The following is an 18,394-nucleotide window of genomic DNA, read 5'->3' on the forward strand; positions in this document are numbered from 1 at the left end:
AGCAAGAAGAACAAGAAATCGAGTAGACAAATCCTGGGCAAATATTTTAAACAGAGAGGTCAAAACGGCCCTACAACTCCACCGTAGTAAAAAATGGGACAACTTTGTACAAGAGACGGAAGAACAAGACTCAAACATGAAAAATGTGTGGAAACTACAGAAAATGTTGAGAAGCGACAGAAAACCCATCCCCCCCCTACATGGAAGACACGGTATGGTATACACCATAGCGGATAAAGCAGAAGCGATGAGGGCTACACTCGAAAGGGAATGCGACCTAAACTACCACCAAGACGAAGACGACGACTTCCTGGAAGAAGTTGAAGAACAAGAAGAAGGACCAGAAGACCCAGAGGACTTCATTCCCCCAACATCACCGGAAGAAATCAACGAACACATCAAAAACAGTTCGCCGAGAAAAGCGCCTGGCTTAGACGAAATAACAAATAGAGCCCTAAAATATTTGCCCAGAAAAGCTATAGTGTACTTCACAAATATAGTGAACGCAATACTAAGATACAAGATATTCCCAAACAGATGGAAAGAGGCCCATGTCATCATGATCCCAAAACCTGGCAAGAACCACACATTCCCGCAGAACTACAGGCCAATCAGCTTACTTCCAGCGATCAGCAAGATAGTGGAAAGAATCATTCTAAGCAGACTGCAAGCGGAAACGAACAGACTAAATATCATCCCAGAAGCTCAATTCGGATTCAGAGCAGAGCACTCCAGCGAGCTACAAGTACTCAGACTAACCGAGTACATAGCAGCTGGTTTCAACGACAAGCAGTACACTGGAGCAGCGTTCCTGGACGTAAGTAAAGCGTTCGATAGAGTCTGGCACAAGGGGCTCTTATACAAAATGCGTGATTTCGGGTACAGCGGGGCGATGACGAGACTAATCTCGTCGTACTTGGGCGGCCGGACTTTCAGGATTCGGATAGGACAAGTCCTGTCCGAGCTCGGAAACCCGGAAGCTGGGGTACCCCAGGGAGCGGTCCTGTCACCCCTGCTGTACACGATATACACCGCTGATGTACCTAGAACACCAGGTACCCTCATGAGCCTCTACGCCGACGACACAGCGATAGCGGCCAAACATAGAAATGTAGATATAGCAGTGACCAACCTGCAAACAGCGTTAGAAGAAATAGAAGAATGGAGTATAAAATGGAAGATAGCCATCAACTCAGATAAAACGCAAGCGGTTCTATACAAGAAAGGAAGACAACAGCCAGAGGAACAGCTGACGGTGCAGAACAGACCCATCGAGTGGAAAAACGAAGCTAAATACCTAGGAGTCATCATGGACAAAGGATTAACCTTCCAACAACACGTAGAAGCCACAGTCCGGAAGGCCAACATAGCAAAAGCAACATTAAGAGGACTCACAGGCAGGAAAAGCAAACTAAGACTGAAAACAAGGTTAAGACTGATCAATAGTATAATCCTACCGGTATTAACATACGCGTCTCTCGCATGGGGACATGTAAGTAACACACACAAGAAGAAGATCCAAGCAGCCCACAACAACAGCTTGAGGGAGGCCGCCAGAGTCCCAAGATATGTAGCTGAAAGATTCCTGTTCAGAGAACTCCAACAGGTGAGAGTCACCGAAATCATGACAGATAAGGCAAGGACCAAATTCGCGGAACTGGAGCACCACCCAAATTACATACTGCGAGAGACGCTAAGGTATGATGAGTTCCACCGATGGAAGCACAGACGTCCGAAGCAACAAATAGTGGGATAAGAGTATAAAAGTGATAAGTGATAGTAGTGAGTTCGTAGCTCGAAAACAAGTGCCGAGGACAGCGTTACATACGAAGATCAAGTACCACGATCGCCTCTAAGGTAAGTGAATTTTAGAAAATTACAGAAGGGCATAAGCCCCCAAAAAAATATAAATAAAATAAAAAAATGGCGAAAGCCCCCAAAAAAATTATAAAAAAACCATAAAACACATACAAACTCGAGCAACGAGTCATCGGGCGGAGCCCACTAGGGCTCAGCACGATGACTCGGGGCCCAAGCAAGCAATTTTTTAGTTCCGCGGATAAGTAAGAAAGAAGATAAAGGCATAGAGCGCATCACGCTGGCCTAGTTTTTGCATTCGATTAGGGTACCACATTGGAATCTTATTACCCAGGATTCCATTGTGAAGAGCATTTGGCTACGATAGTTGTGCCCCCATCGCGCATCAGCGTGCTATGGGGGGGAAAGGGATGGCCTGGGGCATTGGAGCGAGGTGGGGTGATCCCTGTTTTTACTCGGGTCAAAACACCTCGCCCCAATGAATTGTTACACCCGAATGTACCCCTTCGAGAGGGTGGACATTCCCACAGGTCGGGTTAAATCAAATTGCTTGCTTGCTTGCTACTTTATAAAAATAAATTATATTAAATTACGGAAATTACGGAATAAATTACGGAATTAATTATAATAAATAAATTAAAAATAAATGGTACGGTAAACAATCCTCATTTTTTAATATGTTATTCCTTACAAAAAAACCTTTAGTTTAAGCGCAAATAATTAAAAATCGTAAATTTGGGTCAAAAGTTATTAACTTTTTAAGAATTCCCATAAGAGCCCATATTAAAACTTAACTTTGACCCTTAATAGTAATTAAACGGCACGGTAAAACAATTTTTAAAAAATCAAGTCTTAGTTTTTTGAAGTAAACTATAACATACTAAAATTTCATGCAAATCCTTAATTCTTTGCCGAAGGTGTAGAACGTCGTTAAATTCAATATTCCACCTACCAAGAGGCAGATGGGTAGCAGCTTGAATATTGAAATTAAGCGAAGAGCAATGTTTATTTATCAAAAAAATATATTTTTCTGTTTTATGACAGCAGTAGAATGTATTTTGAATTAAATAAATTACATACATTCTTCTTTTTGTGTCAATTAATTTAATTAAAATATTTTTTCTTGAACACCCTGTATAAATAATTATGTTAATGTTTATATTACTGAGTAGATAATCGCGTAACCTTTTAAATGAGCTAGAAGAGGACCCCTATTCCCTATTTAAAAATAAGGGGTGGGGGAAGTGGAAGGAAGGGGGTTGACAAATGATAAATGTATGTGTACCGTAAAAATGTGACCCACTTAGATCAAAAATCGACCTGTTTCGTCATTTCCTTAAAATCTAATAAATACTGCCAAATATCGAGGTGGACTGTTTTCTTTGGCCCACTCTGTATATGTATGTATATTACCGTCTAATAAAATGTTCGCACTTGGAATGTTTAGATTCCTAACATGGTTTAACTTAAAATCAACTTTTTTCTATTTTGTAAATAAAATTTAAAAGTCATCAAGTAATTGGTTCTAAGTACTTCATCTAAAATTTCTTAATTGATTTGTGGTTAAGTTTTTATTTTTAGTCAAATATTTTTCAACAATTTAGAATAACAGTAAGTAGACACAATTTTATGTGAAACATTTTTACAGACCCAGAAGTAAAGTGAATGTTTAACCTCTGAGTGGCACTTTCCTTCCATGGACGTCGATTATAATTTCAGTGATTTTTTGAATAAGCTGGTCTGTATCTTCAATAAAGCATTTCCTTTAATCACAATTAAGCAAAAACATCGCAAACCCTGGACTACCAAAGGTGTCCGCATATCAGCCAAAAACATGCGTTCACTACTGTATATCAAGAAATTTACTACCAACGTCTCTGTTACTGAATATATCACCAAGTACAGGGCAATCTATTTAAAACTTATAAAATCGGCTAAAAAATTGTATTATCAAAATCGTCTCAGAAGCTCCAAAAGTGTTGCAAAAGAAACTTGGTCCATAATAAATGATCTTCAAAATAAAACTCACACAGCTCAAACATTTTCCCTTCCATACCCAGAAAATCTAAATGAATATTTTGTTAATGTGAGTAAAAATATAACATCAACTATTGTGTCACAACAAGATCCCATTTCCTATCTCCCTAATTCAGGAAAGGTTTCGAATTCATTCTTTATAAGACCGGTTGATAAATCTGAACTGATCCAAACAATCAATAGTATCAAAAGCAAATCTTCCTGTAGTACCGATGGACTATCTATAAAAATTTTCTCAAATCTCCCAGACAATGTGTTGGGAGTCCTCATCTCTCTAATAAATGATTCTTTTGAGAAAGGTAAATTTCCAGAGTGCCTAAAGACGGCCATCATTATTCCTCTTCATAAGGGTGGTGAAAAATCTATTGCCTGCAATTATAGACCTATTGCATTACTACCGGTACTCTCCAAAATTATTGAAAGACTCCTAAAAGCCCGACTTATGTCCTTTCTCGTTGATAACAAGATTTTATCACAAAATCAGTTTGGATTTTTAAATAATAAATGTACCACCGATGCCATGTTTTCTGTACTACATGAGGTTTATCAAGCATTAAACAATAATCTCCACACTGCCACTGTTTTTTGTGATTATGCCAAAGCTTTTGATTGTGTAAATCACGACATTTTGATAAAAAAACTAGATTTCTATGGAATTCGAGGTATTTCTTTAAACTGGTTTCAATCTTATTTGGAAAATAGGAAACAACTGGTTAGAGCAAATGATACAGACTCTAGTCTCAAAAATGTTATATGTGGGGTACCGCAAGGTTCAGTATTGGGTCCTCTACTTTTCCTTATCTTTATTAATGACATCACTAGTTTAAAAATCGATGGAAAAGTTTTTCTTTTTGCTGACGATACCAGTATCACTTGGAGCAACTCAAATATCGCAACTCTTCATGCTACTATAACTTCTGATCTACTCACAATAAAATCCTGGTCAGATTCTAATTTACTCTCTTTTAACGTAGATAAAACAGTAGCATTACCCTACAAAGGAACTCTTCAACCCTTACCTCTTCATAACAGCCAGATCAGTATCGTTGATTCTGTAAAGTTTCTTGGTATTTTTTTAGATAGCAACCTTAAATGGTCCCTTCATATCGATGTGTTAAGCAAGAAACTATCCTCAGCTTGCTTTGCAATAAGATCTGTCTCTAAGGAAATGGATTTAGCCTCTTCCAAAATAACATACTTTTCATTGTTCGAGTCCCATCTTCGATATGGTCTGCCTTTTTGGGGTTTTGGTACAGCTGCCCAATCCGATGTTATTTTTAAATTGCAAAAAAGAGCAATCAGATATCTGTTTGGCCTCAGAAGAACAACACATTGCAGAAGCTACTTCAAAGATCACAGAATTCTAACATTACCTTCTTTATATATTTTAGAAACTGTTTGCTTAATTCGTAAACATCTACATGTTTTTCCAGAAAGACCTAGACATGACTATTCCACCAGAAATTCTACTTTTGACATCTATTTACCGATCCCGTCCAGTGAGTTAATAAAGAAATCTATATTATATTCTGCAAAAAAACTATACAACCATCTCCCTCTACAACTTAAATCTGCAACATCTTTCCCCAAGTTCCGTAAAATGACTAAAGCCTATTTATCTGAAAGACCATATTATTCAATAGCAGAGTTTCTTAACCAATAACTAAGAAATTACAGTATTGTTATGTATAAGTTGAATCTTAATCTATATTTGAGTGTCATATGCAGCAGCATAACTTATTAAATTTCTTATTAAATTTCTTAAGGTAGATTACGCAATTTGCAATTTTTTTTTAATTTTGCAATAGATTGTTACTGATTTTTATTTGACTTTATTATGTTTTATTTATATTGACGATTTGTATAATTTTAGTAAATTGTATTTGTTATTGTTTTTATTTATGATTCTTGTAAGCTTTGTCTATAAAATTGTTAAATTTTTCATGACAATAAAGCATATTTCTATTCTATTCTATTCTGTTTATATTATTTGTGTTTTATTTTTTTTTAATATACTATGGTAAATGTATATTGGACAACAGATACCTAAAATCTTTATTTTTCAATGGAAATAATTTATGTTTAAATTAAATGCATATTGGAAAATGACAGTAAAAAGAATATAAAATACAATTTCTTATTTAAAAAGCGATGATAGGTACATAATTTTAAAATTCGAACAATATTACCGCTTCATTTAGCATTGCCGGATGAAAATTAAGGTTCCCATATTATGACGTCACGCGTTCGCCTTCCATGCGTGCGAACATACCGGTTCTCTGTGTACCGTGGAGAAAATCCATTATGGATGAGATAAGAGGTCAAGCAATTTTGATATTTAAGAACTTAGTATTCTATTATCCAATAACCTGGTCCATTTTGACACCTTTTCAAATGTTAATATGCTGGTATCATATTCTGCTTGTGCCTAGTACCATAACTCTGTTGATCTTTGTGACTTTTATAAAGATTGATAGTCCTCTTCATGAATCAAAAGGTTTTCTAGAATGTACTGTGTTGGTACAGTAAGAATTACCAGTTTTTCATAAGCCTGGCAACAGGCCTCCCTAAATCGCCAGCAAGGACCCTCACTGGTCCTTCTCAAGGACCTTCTCTACAGACCAAATAATCTGTGAGTGTCAGCTGCATGACCCCAGAGTGATATGTAGGACATGTAGGCTCTTGTAAGATGCATTTTGAAGACATACTGTCTTCAATTCATCATAAATATATCCTATATTCTGCATATATCATGAATAAGATATTTGTTCAGTGGCGGCTCGTGATTTTTACAATAGGGGAGGCTATACCTAACTGTAAAATATCTAGACAAATTTGCACTAGCAAAAAAATGCGCCAAAAAATGTAATTTAAGGCCCCATTTTTTGACCATTTTTTATTTACATTTCATAATATCATCCTAATTCATAATTTCATGATATCATATCATTTTAAAAATAGTTAGTCTAATTGTAAAAGTTTAATACCAAAGTTTGTGTCGTTTATTTGTTAACAATTCCATCTATTTGTACCTAAATAGATACCTCGCATATCAAAATAAATACAGATTTGAAGTTTTGCAGTCCATACATAATGAAGCTTCAAATTTTTTAAGATACTCAACTGAATTTGTTTAATTCTAAACGCGGCCTACTGCGAATTCAAAAACACCATAAATTACCGATATTTTGCTTTGAGTTAGAGATATCGGAAAAAGTTATTTGAGCAAATTGTTCCAAATATTATTATAACCCCACATACCAAATTTCATAACAAAATTCGCACTTTTAGATTTTTCATTATTTTTAGTCAGGACCCTAAAATTCGTTGTCCCGAGACGCACGCAATGGAGCCGAGAAGCTATTCTGCCTCCCTTGGTATATCTCCGGGCAGCGTGTGATGGCACCGTAGATGCCACTGTTAGGAGACCGGGTCTCCTTAAACGCCTGCTGCGCTGCACGGAGCATTAGCAACGGAGACTGCTGGGCTTCTCGGCTCCGTGCTCCGTTCATGCATCTCGGGATAACCCAGGGTCCTGTCTACAATAATATGTAATAAAACTGCTAATGCTAATAAAACAGTGTAGAGTGTGTAAAAAATTTATGGGTACGCTGAGCCTCCCTTGTCTCCTCTGACGAGCCGCCACTGTATTTGTTATTTTAAAAATTACAGATTAACACAAAAATGATTGGTGGGTTGTTTGTGTACAACCATAAGGGTGAAGTACTCATTTCAAGAGTATATAGAGATGATATTGGAAGAAATGCAGTTGATGCCTTCAGAGTCAATGTTATACATGCTCGCCAACAAGTACGATCTCCAGTGACGAATATAGCTAGAACATCGTTTTTCCACATTAAGGTAAGTAAAATCCTCGACTATGTTTAGGTTTTTTTGTTTTCCTCCGCAGATTTGTTGCTTAGAAATATTTTTATTTGTTAAAACTGTAAGATGAACAGAATTAATAAGGCTTCAACCTGTTTGCTATTTTTTTCTGTCTATTGTTTACTTTTGAATTATAATTATGTAATTTATTGCTGTTTAATTATACAGTAAAGTATTTACACAAGTAGATAAACTATAACATCCAAGTGTCATTAAGTTTATTGTAGTATTAATATGTACTTAATTAAAAAATTCTAAAATAAAAATATTACTTACATACTCAATTAAAAAAAAAAACATTAAAAAGCAAAAAATCACTGGGTAATAATCTAACAATGCTACAAAAGAAGAAGCAGTAAAGTGTGAAAGTTTTCAAAAAATTTAATCAAAAGATTTGGGCAGATTTTGTTCATATTATATATCAAATATTTATTGACATTTAACCATTTACAATATAATTATTACAAAATTTAATCACAATTATTCACTCGTACTAGATCATCATCATCATTCTCTTTGCCTTATCCCTATGCGGGGTCGGCTTTCCTAATTGCATTTCTCCACACAATTCTATCTTGGGTCATATCAATATTAATCCCCTTTACCTACATGTCCTGCCTTATCGTCTCCCCCCAGGTCTTCTTTGGTCTTCCTCTCCTACTCCTTCCAGGAATCTGCACTTCAGCTATTCTTCGTATTGAGTGATTAACGTCTCGACGTTGAACATGACCAAACCATCTTAACCTATGCTCTCTCATTTTGGCATCAATTGGTGCCACACCTAGACTTCCCCTAATATACTCATTTCTAATTTTATCCTTCTTTATCACTCCACTCATCCATCTAAGCATTCTCATTTCCGCCACATGCATTCGTTGTTCCTCTTTCTTTTTCACTGCCCAACATTCAGTTCCGTGCATCATAGCCGGTCTTATGGCTGTTTTATAGAATTTTCCCTTCAGCTTCATTGGAATTTTTCTGTCACACAACACACCACTCGCTTCTTTCCACTTCATCCATCCAGCCCTAATTCTACTGCATGCATCTCCATCTATTTCTCCATTACTCTGTAATACCGATCCTAGGTACTTAAAACTATTGCTTTTCACAATCATTTCACCATCCAAAGATACCATTTTATTTGTAGTAACTCCATCTTTAAATGAACATTCCAAATACTCTGTTTTTGTCCTACTAAGTTTTAAACTTTTTTCCTCCAGAGCTTGTCTCCACTGTTCCAGTTTTTGTTCTAAGTCTCTTTCAATATTTCCTATTAACACTACATCATCAGCATACATTAGGCACCATGGAATACTACCCTGTATTTTCGCTGTTATCTGGTCCAAAACTAATGAGAATAAATAAGGACTAAGCACCGAGCCTTGGTGCAATCCTACTTTCACCTGAAATTTATCAGTCTCTCCCACACCTGTTCTAACACTAGTCGTTACTCCCTCATACATATCTCTCACAATCTTTACATATTCGCCAGGGACTCCTTTCTTATTGAGTGCCCACCACAGAATCTCTCGAGGAACTCTATCATATGCTTTTAGGCACCATGGAATACTACCCTGTATTTTCGCTGTTATCTGGTCCAAAACTAATGAGAATAAATAAGGACTAAGCACCGAGCCTTGGTGCAATCCTACTTTCACCTGAAATTTATCAGTCTCTCCCACACCTGTTCTAACACTAGTCGTTACTCCCTCATACATATCTCTCACAATCTTTACATATTCGCCAGGGACTCCTTTCTTATTGAGTGCCCACCACAGAATCTCTCGAGGAACTCTATCATATGCTTTCTCAAGATCAATGAATACCATATGAGCGTTGGTCTCTTTATTCCTGTATTTTTCCATCAGTTGCCTTACAATGAAAATTGCATCTGTTGTTGATCTGCCCTGCATAAAGCCAAATTGATTATCGGATATTTCGGTTTCTTCACGTATCCGTCTATCAATTACTCTCTCCCATATTTTCATGGTGTGGCTAAGTAGTTTTATAGCCCTGTAGTTTGTGCATTGTTGTATGTCTCCGTTGTTTTTGTAGACAGGTACTAATATACTGCTTCTCCATTCGTCTGGCATTTGTCCAACTTCCATAATTCTATTAAATAGACCTGCTAGCCAACTTATTCCTGTCTCTCCCAATGCTCTCCATACTTCCCCAGGAATATCATCTGGTCCGACTGCTTTTCCTTTCTTTATTTTTTGAAGCGCTTGAGCCACTTCCTCGTTTGTTATTCTGGTAACCATGGCTGTTACTGTCTCCGTTAACTCCACAGGCTGTCTGTCAAATTTTTCATTTAATAAACTGTCAAAATACTTTCTCCATCTCTTTTTGACATCCTTTTCGTGAATTAGTATTTTATTATTTTCATCTCGGATACATCCAATCCGATTAAAATCTCTTGCTTTCTTTGCTCTCTGTTTGGCTATTTTATATATCTTTGCTTCGCCTTCCCTGGTATCAAGTTGATCGTATAGGTTTAAATACGCTTCTGCTTTATCTTTTGCTACTGCTACTTTCGCTTCCTTTTTGGCGACCATATAGTTTTGAAGATCTATGTCCGATCTGGCTTCTTGCCACTTTTTATATAATTTTCTCTTCTCTTTTATTTTTCCTTGTACTTCATTTGACCACCACCAAGTCTCTTTATCTTCAAACTTCTTTCCTGACGTTTTCCCAAGTATTTCAATAGCCGTCTCTCTAATAATATTGGCCATTTTTCTCCAAATTGTGTTAGGGCTTCCTTTCATGTTCCAACATATTTTTTCTACGATTTCTTTAGTATTACGTTTCTATTGCCTTGTATGTTTGTCATTGTTTTTGTTTTGGTAAAATTCTTTTTTATACCTATTTGTTCAGATTCCTTTGCTAGTTCTGTTAGCATGGTTTGTAGTTCTTCAAAACTTGATGTCTTTATTACTACATCGTCAGTATATCTTAGGTGGTTTAGTTTCTTTCCGTTTATGTTTATTCCCGTGTTTGTCCGTTCCATTGTTTTGAAAACATCTTCCGGTGCTAATGTAAAATAGTTTAGAAGAAAACAGTGGAGTGCGACAGGGAGATGTTAATCGATATTAAAAACCTAAAATTTCAGCCACCAATGTCAGAGTTATTTGAATATCTAAGCATTATGAATTACAATATTGCAATATTTTGTTTACTGCTATGTGATATTATTCCTAAATGATTGCCTAATGGTGTCATATCAATAAAATTTGAATTATTGTTTTCATACTTTGGTGTAATTCATAAAATGAATGCATGTTATGACCATAGACGTATATAATAAGTGCGTTCCCGGGTGCCTGTCGGCGACAAATTAGCAGCAAAACGCATGCGCACTTTAAAATGATATAAATAATATCGTTAATAGTAAATATACAGTAGAACCCCGCAAATCCGAACTAATTAGGGGGACTGCCTGTTCGGATTCCGAAAAGTTCGGATTATCCGAAAATGAGCCTAACTAATAATTCAAAGCTTTCATTGTCGTTGATTTTGAGTCACAAAACGTTCTCACAAGATTGTGGACAATATTTTTTGACAAGTTGACTACAATAGAATCGAAGTAAGTTTATGTTTAACCTGTAATATACTATATTATTATAAGCACTATGTATAAAGTACGTATAAAGTACGTATTCATTTTCAAGAAATTTTATAAAATGTCAAAGTCCTATTAATCCTACATTGTTCAATTTTCTGGTTTAATTCTCTATAATAAACATGTTTTTAAGTTTTTGTCTTGAATTTTTTAATTTCTTTCACTTTCCGTTGGTTCGGATTTGCCGAACGTTCGGATTAGCTGGGTTCGGATTTGAGCGGTTCTACTGTACAATTTATATTTACCTAGTCTAATTTAATAATTAGTTATTAATATTAATTAAAAGTAAATATACCTTGTATATTTAAAAATCCACAAGGAAAAAGTTTTCCTGTAGTTGGCAGTATAACCATATAATACAAAAAACAATAAAATCCTGTATAACAGGTATATTTAAAATCCCTCAAAAGGGCCACATCAAAATCACAACATAACTAGTTTTCGACTGGTTTACCAGTCATCATCAGTATTTACGTGCAATGTACATGCTAACCACCAAGATATTGTTTGACAAAAAGATGTGGGTCAAAGCCCAGTAAAAGTTGTCCGTCAAGGAAACATTGGTTTAAAATGTTACATCAAACTAAGGTGTTTAAAATATTTGGCTAATCTGCCCCAGGTAACATCTGAGCTTTGGATATGACTTGTTCACATGTTAAAAGTATGACGACAAGTGCCGTCATACTGCCCCTCTGCCGGGGCAGATTAGCCAAATATTTTAAACATCCTAGTTTGATGTAACATTTTAAACCAATGTTTCCTTGACGGCCAACTTTTACTGGGCTTTGACCCACCTATTTTTGTCAAACAATATCTTGGTGGTTAGCATGTAGGTACAATGTACATTGCACATAAACACTGATGATGACTGGTCAACCAGTCGAAAACTAGTAATGTTGTGATTTTGATGTGGCCCTTTTGAGGGATTTTAAATATACCTTTTATACAGGATGTTACTGTTTTTTGTTTCTTGTATATTTATCTATTAACGGTATCATTTATATTAAGTGAGGTTAGAAATTGTCGGCGACAATTTGTCCACTGTACCCGCGAACGCAACTACATATTAACATAGATAGAGTGTCATGTTAAGCGAAGTGACGACTCCATCTTTTTTTTGGCTCAATGCTGTTTCACTCTTACGCATAGTAAAGCTGCGACAGTAGTCCACCCCTTCTGTGCCTATACCCCCACTTAGTTTCGTGTTAGTTTCTCGATACAATGTTCTAGAAAGAGATACCGGCTTAGAAGAGAAAGGGTAGCTCAGTCTATGTTAAATACGTCTATGGTTATGACATGCAGTGAACTTATCCATTTTTGTATGTTCTGTTTTTTAGAGAGCTAACATATGGATTGCTGCCGTGACCAAACAAAATGTTAATGCTGCTATGGTATTCGAGTTTCTTCTCAAAATCATTGAAGTGATGCAGTCATACTTTGGCAAAATCTCAGAAGAAAACATTAAGAACAACTTTGTTTTAATATATGAGCTCTTAGACGGTAGGTGTATTTTGTGAGTTGCTTTTTTAAAATAAAGTATTTCTCAAAAGTTTTGTTGTATGTGTTATAGTAGACTCGGAATTTGGCCATAAAATTTAAACCGAAAATGACAAAATTCAGTTTGGCAACATTTTGTGAAGACCAGGTTCAACAGGGCCGTAATTTAGTCCAGACAAATTAATAATTTTTTTCTCAACAAAAATGAGATGTTTTAACCAAATATGTAATGTTTCAAATATGATGAGCAGAATAATTTTGCAGTTTAATCTTGCTTAATATTTATCCTGTACAATTTTACCTGTACATACTAATATACAAAAGTGTTTACTGTAAGTTCTAAAATGACTAATTTACAATAGTCCAGAAAGCCACTGCGCATCCGCTAGGAAAAATATTCTAATTCGGATTTTTTGCATAATCTTACTCAAAAAGGACTCCTTTTAAAAAATTTGCATGTTGCCAGGACCAAAAGTTGGTCAAAAATTTTTTAACGTTTTTTTTTGTTTTTTTCCTAAAATTATTTTTTTTGCATGCAACAAAATTTTTTTAGGTTTTTTGGATCATTCCAAACAGAAAAGGTCTTTAGTGACTTTTCTCTAAAGTTGATAGTTTTTGACATATAAGCGATTAAAAATTGAAAAATTGCCAAATCGGCCCAGTTTAACCATCAAAAACTATGTGAAAAACTGAAAATTTGAATGTTGCCAAGGTAAGTAGATATTCTTTAAACATCGATTGATGAAATGCCGAAGAGTTTTTTGCAATACAATATTCAAAACTCCTTTGTTTTTAATTGCTAATCAGGCGTGCGCGACACTATTTTCCACCGTTGCATGTGTGTATACAGTCTGGTGCAAATGAAAGAAATAAATTAGTTATTTCGTAAACCGGCGACTTTAAAGAACAATCCCGAAACAGGTCGATTTTTATTTTTAAATTATGATATTTTGGCATATATGGTATACTAGTGACTTCATCCATCTGGGCGTGATGACGTAATCGATGATTTTTTTAAATGAAAATAGGGGTCATGTGACAGCTCATTTGAATTTTTTTTCAATTCTCTATTCAGTAATATAAACATTTACATAATCAATTATACAGAGTGTCCAAAAAATTTTTATTAAATTAAATTATTTGACAAATTGACAAAAAATTAAATTATTGGACACCCTGTATAAATAATTATGTAAATGTTTATAGTACTGAATAGAGAATTGAAGAACCTTTCAAATGAGCTAGCACACGACCCCTATTCTCATTTAAAAAAATCATCGATTACGTCGTCACGCCCAGATGGATGACATCACTATTATACCATATATGCCACAATATCATAACTTAAAAATAAAAATCGACCTGTTTCGGGATTTTTCCTTAAAGTCGCCGGTTTATCAAATAACTAATTTATTTCTTTCATTTGCACCATAACTGTACACACATGCAACGGTGGAAAATAGTGTCGCGCATGCTTGATTAGCAACTAAAAAACAAAAGAGTTTTGAATATTGTATTGCAAAAAACTCTTCGGCATTTCATCAATCGATGTTTAAAGAATATCTACTTACCTTGGCAACATTCAAATTTTCAGTTTTTCACATAGTTTTTGAGGGTTAAAAATAGCCGATTTGGCAATTTTTCAATTTTTAATCGCTTATATTATGTCAAAAACTATCAACTTTAGAGAAAAGTCGTTAAAGACCTTTTCTGTTTGGAATGATCCAAAAACCTAAAAATTTTGTTCAATGGAAAAAAAATAATAATTTTAGGAAAAAAAAACAAAAAAAAACGTTTAAAACATTTTTGACCAGCTTTTGGTCCTGGCAACATGCAAATTTGTTAAAAGGGGTCCTTTTTGAGTAAGATTGTGCAAAAAATCCGAATTAGAATATTTTTCCTAACGGATGCGCAGTGGCTTTCTGGACTACAATGATTAATGCTATGTTAAAATACCGGCAAGTGCTTATCTTTAAAGCGCTACACGAATTTCTTAAACATTTATAGACACCAAACATTGATATCGCCACTTTTTTGCGCATTCCGACAGAATTCCGTTTCTACTATACTTATTGTAAGCTCGCATTAAGAAAATATAACAAATTTAATATTTGTAGAAATTTTGGACTTTGGTTACCCTCAAAACACGGACACAGGTGTTTTGAAAACGTTCATCACCCAGCAGGGTATAAAATCGGCCACTAAAGAAGAACAAGCACAAATTACTTCACAAGTGACAGGACAAATAGGGTGGAGACGAGAAGGAATCAAATATCGTAGAAATGAGCTGTTTTTGGATGTTTTGGAGTATGTCAACTTGTTAATGTCTCCTCAAGGTATGTCAACAAATAAAAATTATGTTTAATGAGTTAATTAGACCTAGACTAGTATACTCTGTAATCAGAGCAACAGACTATATTTTCTCTAAAAAGTATGAGTCACAAAAACAATTAAGTGGGGGTATGGTTTGAAATCAACTTTTTTTTCATGCATAGAAAATATATGCAAAATTTCAGGTGGATCAGCTAAGTAGTTTTTGAGTTACAATGTCCACCACCTTGAATAAAGCAGTTTTGAGAAAAACGCGCACAAAGTTTTGACAACTTTTATTTTCAATTTCTTTTTTGTCTCTCAAATCGTAAAGTGATGCACACCGCAATAAGTTTTTGAATCACGGAGTAATTACAAAAGACAAGGGGAACAGCTGTTGAATGTGTCTCACTACACTACCAAAACAAAACTATTAAATACAATAATTATATACATAATATTACATTATGAAACAATTGTAACATTAACTTGCATTTTCTGACGAAATTGAAAAATTATATTCACTTCTAGGAATAAATTCTCAAAATCTATTGAAAAGAGAAAATTTCTCTTGTCTCATTGTAATTGGTTTGAGTGTTAACGATGTATTTAACAACCTCCATTTTTCTTTCGATTATAGGTCAGGTGCTATCCGCTCATGTGGCAGGCAAGGTAGTTATGAAGTCATATCTGTCTGGAATGCCTGAATGTAAATTTGGTATCAATGATAAGATCGTTATGGAAGCTAAAGGCAAAGGTAGCCTGGGTAAGTCAAAGTCAATTGTTCATTCATAATTTATTCGATTATCACGATTGTCTAATTCATTTCTTTTGTCGTTTTAGGAACAACTACAGATTCAGATCCAGCTAGATCTGGAAAACCAGTTGTTGTTATTGATGATTGTCAGTTTCATCAATGTGTTAAATTAAGTAAATTTGAAACAGAACATTCCATTAGCTTTATTCCTCCCGATGGAGAATTTGAACTTATGAGGTAAGTGTTACAAACAATTGCATTTCTTTTTAAGTAGAGCTCAACTATTCTCCTACACATGTTTCGAGGTTTAACCTCTCATCAGGAAGACTTGTGGTGGCACAAATTTAAATGAAATGCTGTTTAAACACAGATAAAATAAAGTTTTTATTGACTCAATATTCTTATTTCTTACAGATATAGAACCACCAAAGACATATCTCTTCCTTTCCGTGTTATACCATTGGTTCGCGAGGTCGGGCGCACCAAGATGGAAGTTAAAGTCGTTCTGAAGAGTAACTTTAAGCCATCTCTGCTTGGGCAGAAGATCGAAGTTAAGATTCCCACTCCTCTAAATACTTCCGGAGTCCAGCTGATTTGTTTGAAAGGAAAGGCGAAATATAAAGCATCGGAGAATGCCATTGTGTGGAAGTAAGTATATTAAACTGTTACGTCTAGGTCTTCCTTCTTACTATTGGGTTTTGGAAGATAGATATTATGGTGGGGTTTCCAGGGTTCATTCTTAACACTCGTCCAACTCACTTTTACTATATGCGGGTTCTTATAGTCTAATCTAGTGTATCCGTAGAAGGGGATCTCAGAACAGTTGGCATTAGAGGATGGAGAAAAAAAACATTTGATAGGGACGAATGGAAAGATGTCCTGAGGCAGGCCAAAGCTCACGAAGGGCTTTAGAGTAATGGTGATGATGACACTAATAAGACGGTGTTAAGATGGTATGCTCCATAGTCATAGTCTGCCTTATTATGAATACAACATTAATAAAACCAGTACACTTAGATCTGTTCTGTCCAAAACCAAACCTAACAATATAGCTCTGGATCCCGCGTATGAAAAAAAAGTTGATTAATAGCAAGCTGAAATTTTGTTAATAGCTTAAGGGTGTCTAGTCGGATAAACTTTGATATATGGGAACACTGGAACTGGGGCAGTTTTAATTGTGGAACAAGTTAAAAATTTGGAACGGTCAGACCACGAAAACGGCACATTTATTTTGTCCGACAGAACAGACTTAAACTCTCCGAACAGAGATTAAACTCTCATGCAAAAATCAGACTGCTATTTATCACCTGACATAATTCCTGTCATTTGACATATTCTACATGTTCCACTCATTAAAACGCCCATTTGGTGATAAATAGCAGTCTGATTTTTGCATGAGAGTTTAATCTCTGTTCGGAGAGTTTAAGTCTGTTTGTCGGACAAAATACATGTGCCGTTTTCGTGGTCTGACCGTTCCAAATTTTAACCTGTTCCACAATTAAAACTTCCCCTATTCCAGTGTTCCCATATATCAAAGTTTGTCCGATTAGACACCCTTAAGCTATTAACAAATTTTCAGCTTGCTATTAATCAACTTTTTTTTCATATGCGGGATCCAGACCTAATACACAAGAGAGATCAAAGAAATATCTATAATATACCGCGTGAAAGTAACAATTTTTTGTGAGAGAAACCGCAACACCAATCAGGATACATGAGCATGAAACATATATTACAAGCAAAGACTTCGACAAATTATAGATATGCAAAAATGCCTGGAACAATGATCATAAGGTACAATGGAAAGATGAACATGAAAAAGCTCTTTCTATATCAACAAAATATTAGGTGATTTAGAACAAAATTTAATCTATTGTGCAATAATACTTCTTCTACTCGTAATGGGTATGATGTTATCATCTTGGTGAAGACGTGGCTCTGCCAAGAAATTGTTGATGCTGAACTTAGCTTATATGGTTATTCCATATTTACTAAAGATAGATACTATTACTACGGGCTAGACACGTGGTGGTGAGTTTATTATTTCTGGAAGAAGCCGATTTTTGAAAACGATTTCTGGAGTTGAAATCGAAAATTTAAATAACAATTATAAAATGGAATTTTCATTACAATCAATTGTAGCTTAATACAACATAAACATAATCAGACCTATTCTGTAACTATAAATTGAATAGAAATGAGTCAAATCGAATCGGAATTTGTAGGAATTGGTATTCTGTAACTCATCTCGACCTCTACCATCGGAACGTTGGGTAGAAATTGACTCCGACTAGACAAGCTCTGTCGAGATCACATCTTGACATCGAAATTGGTCTTGACGCTTGTGCATTGGCATTATTATTGTTGTTTTGACGTTTATTTGTTAAATTAATTAGCGATTTTAGTATGTGTTGTTGTTTATATAGATAATTGTATATTTCATTTTATATACCAATAAGTATACAGGCATC

General features: G+C 35.1%; 1 protein-coding gene across 1 annotated transcript in view; it reads left to right on the forward strand.

Moving 5' to 3' along the window:
* LOC114331098 (AP-2 complex subunit mu) overlaps positions 1-18,394 on the forward strand; it is a 48,832-nt gene that overhangs the window by 19,796 nt on the left and 10,642 nt on the right. Inside the window, exons 2-7 of the mRNA XM_028280566.2 lie at positions 7,528-7,716; positions 12,697-12,859; positions 14,974-15,192; positions 15,807-15,932; positions 16,010-16,160; positions 16,338-16,571. Coding sequence (XP_028136367.1) covers positions 7,540-7,716; positions 12,697-12,859; positions 14,974-15,192; positions 15,807-15,932; positions 16,010-16,160; positions 16,338-16,571 — 1,070 coding nt within the window. The 5' untranslated portion in view covers positions 7,528-7,539. The remainder of the gene's footprint in view (positions 1-7,527; positions 7,717-12,696; positions 12,860-14,973; positions 15,193-15,806; positions 15,933-16,009; positions 16,161-16,337; positions 16,572-18,394) is intronic.

This window comes from Diabrotica virgifera, chromosome 5, assembly GCF_917563875.1.
Source record: "Diabrotica virgifera virgifera chromosome 5, PGI_DIABVI_V3a".
Taxonomy (NCBI): Eukaryota; Metazoa; Arthropoda; class Insecta; order Coleoptera; family Chrysomelidae; genus Diabrotica; species Diabrotica virgifera.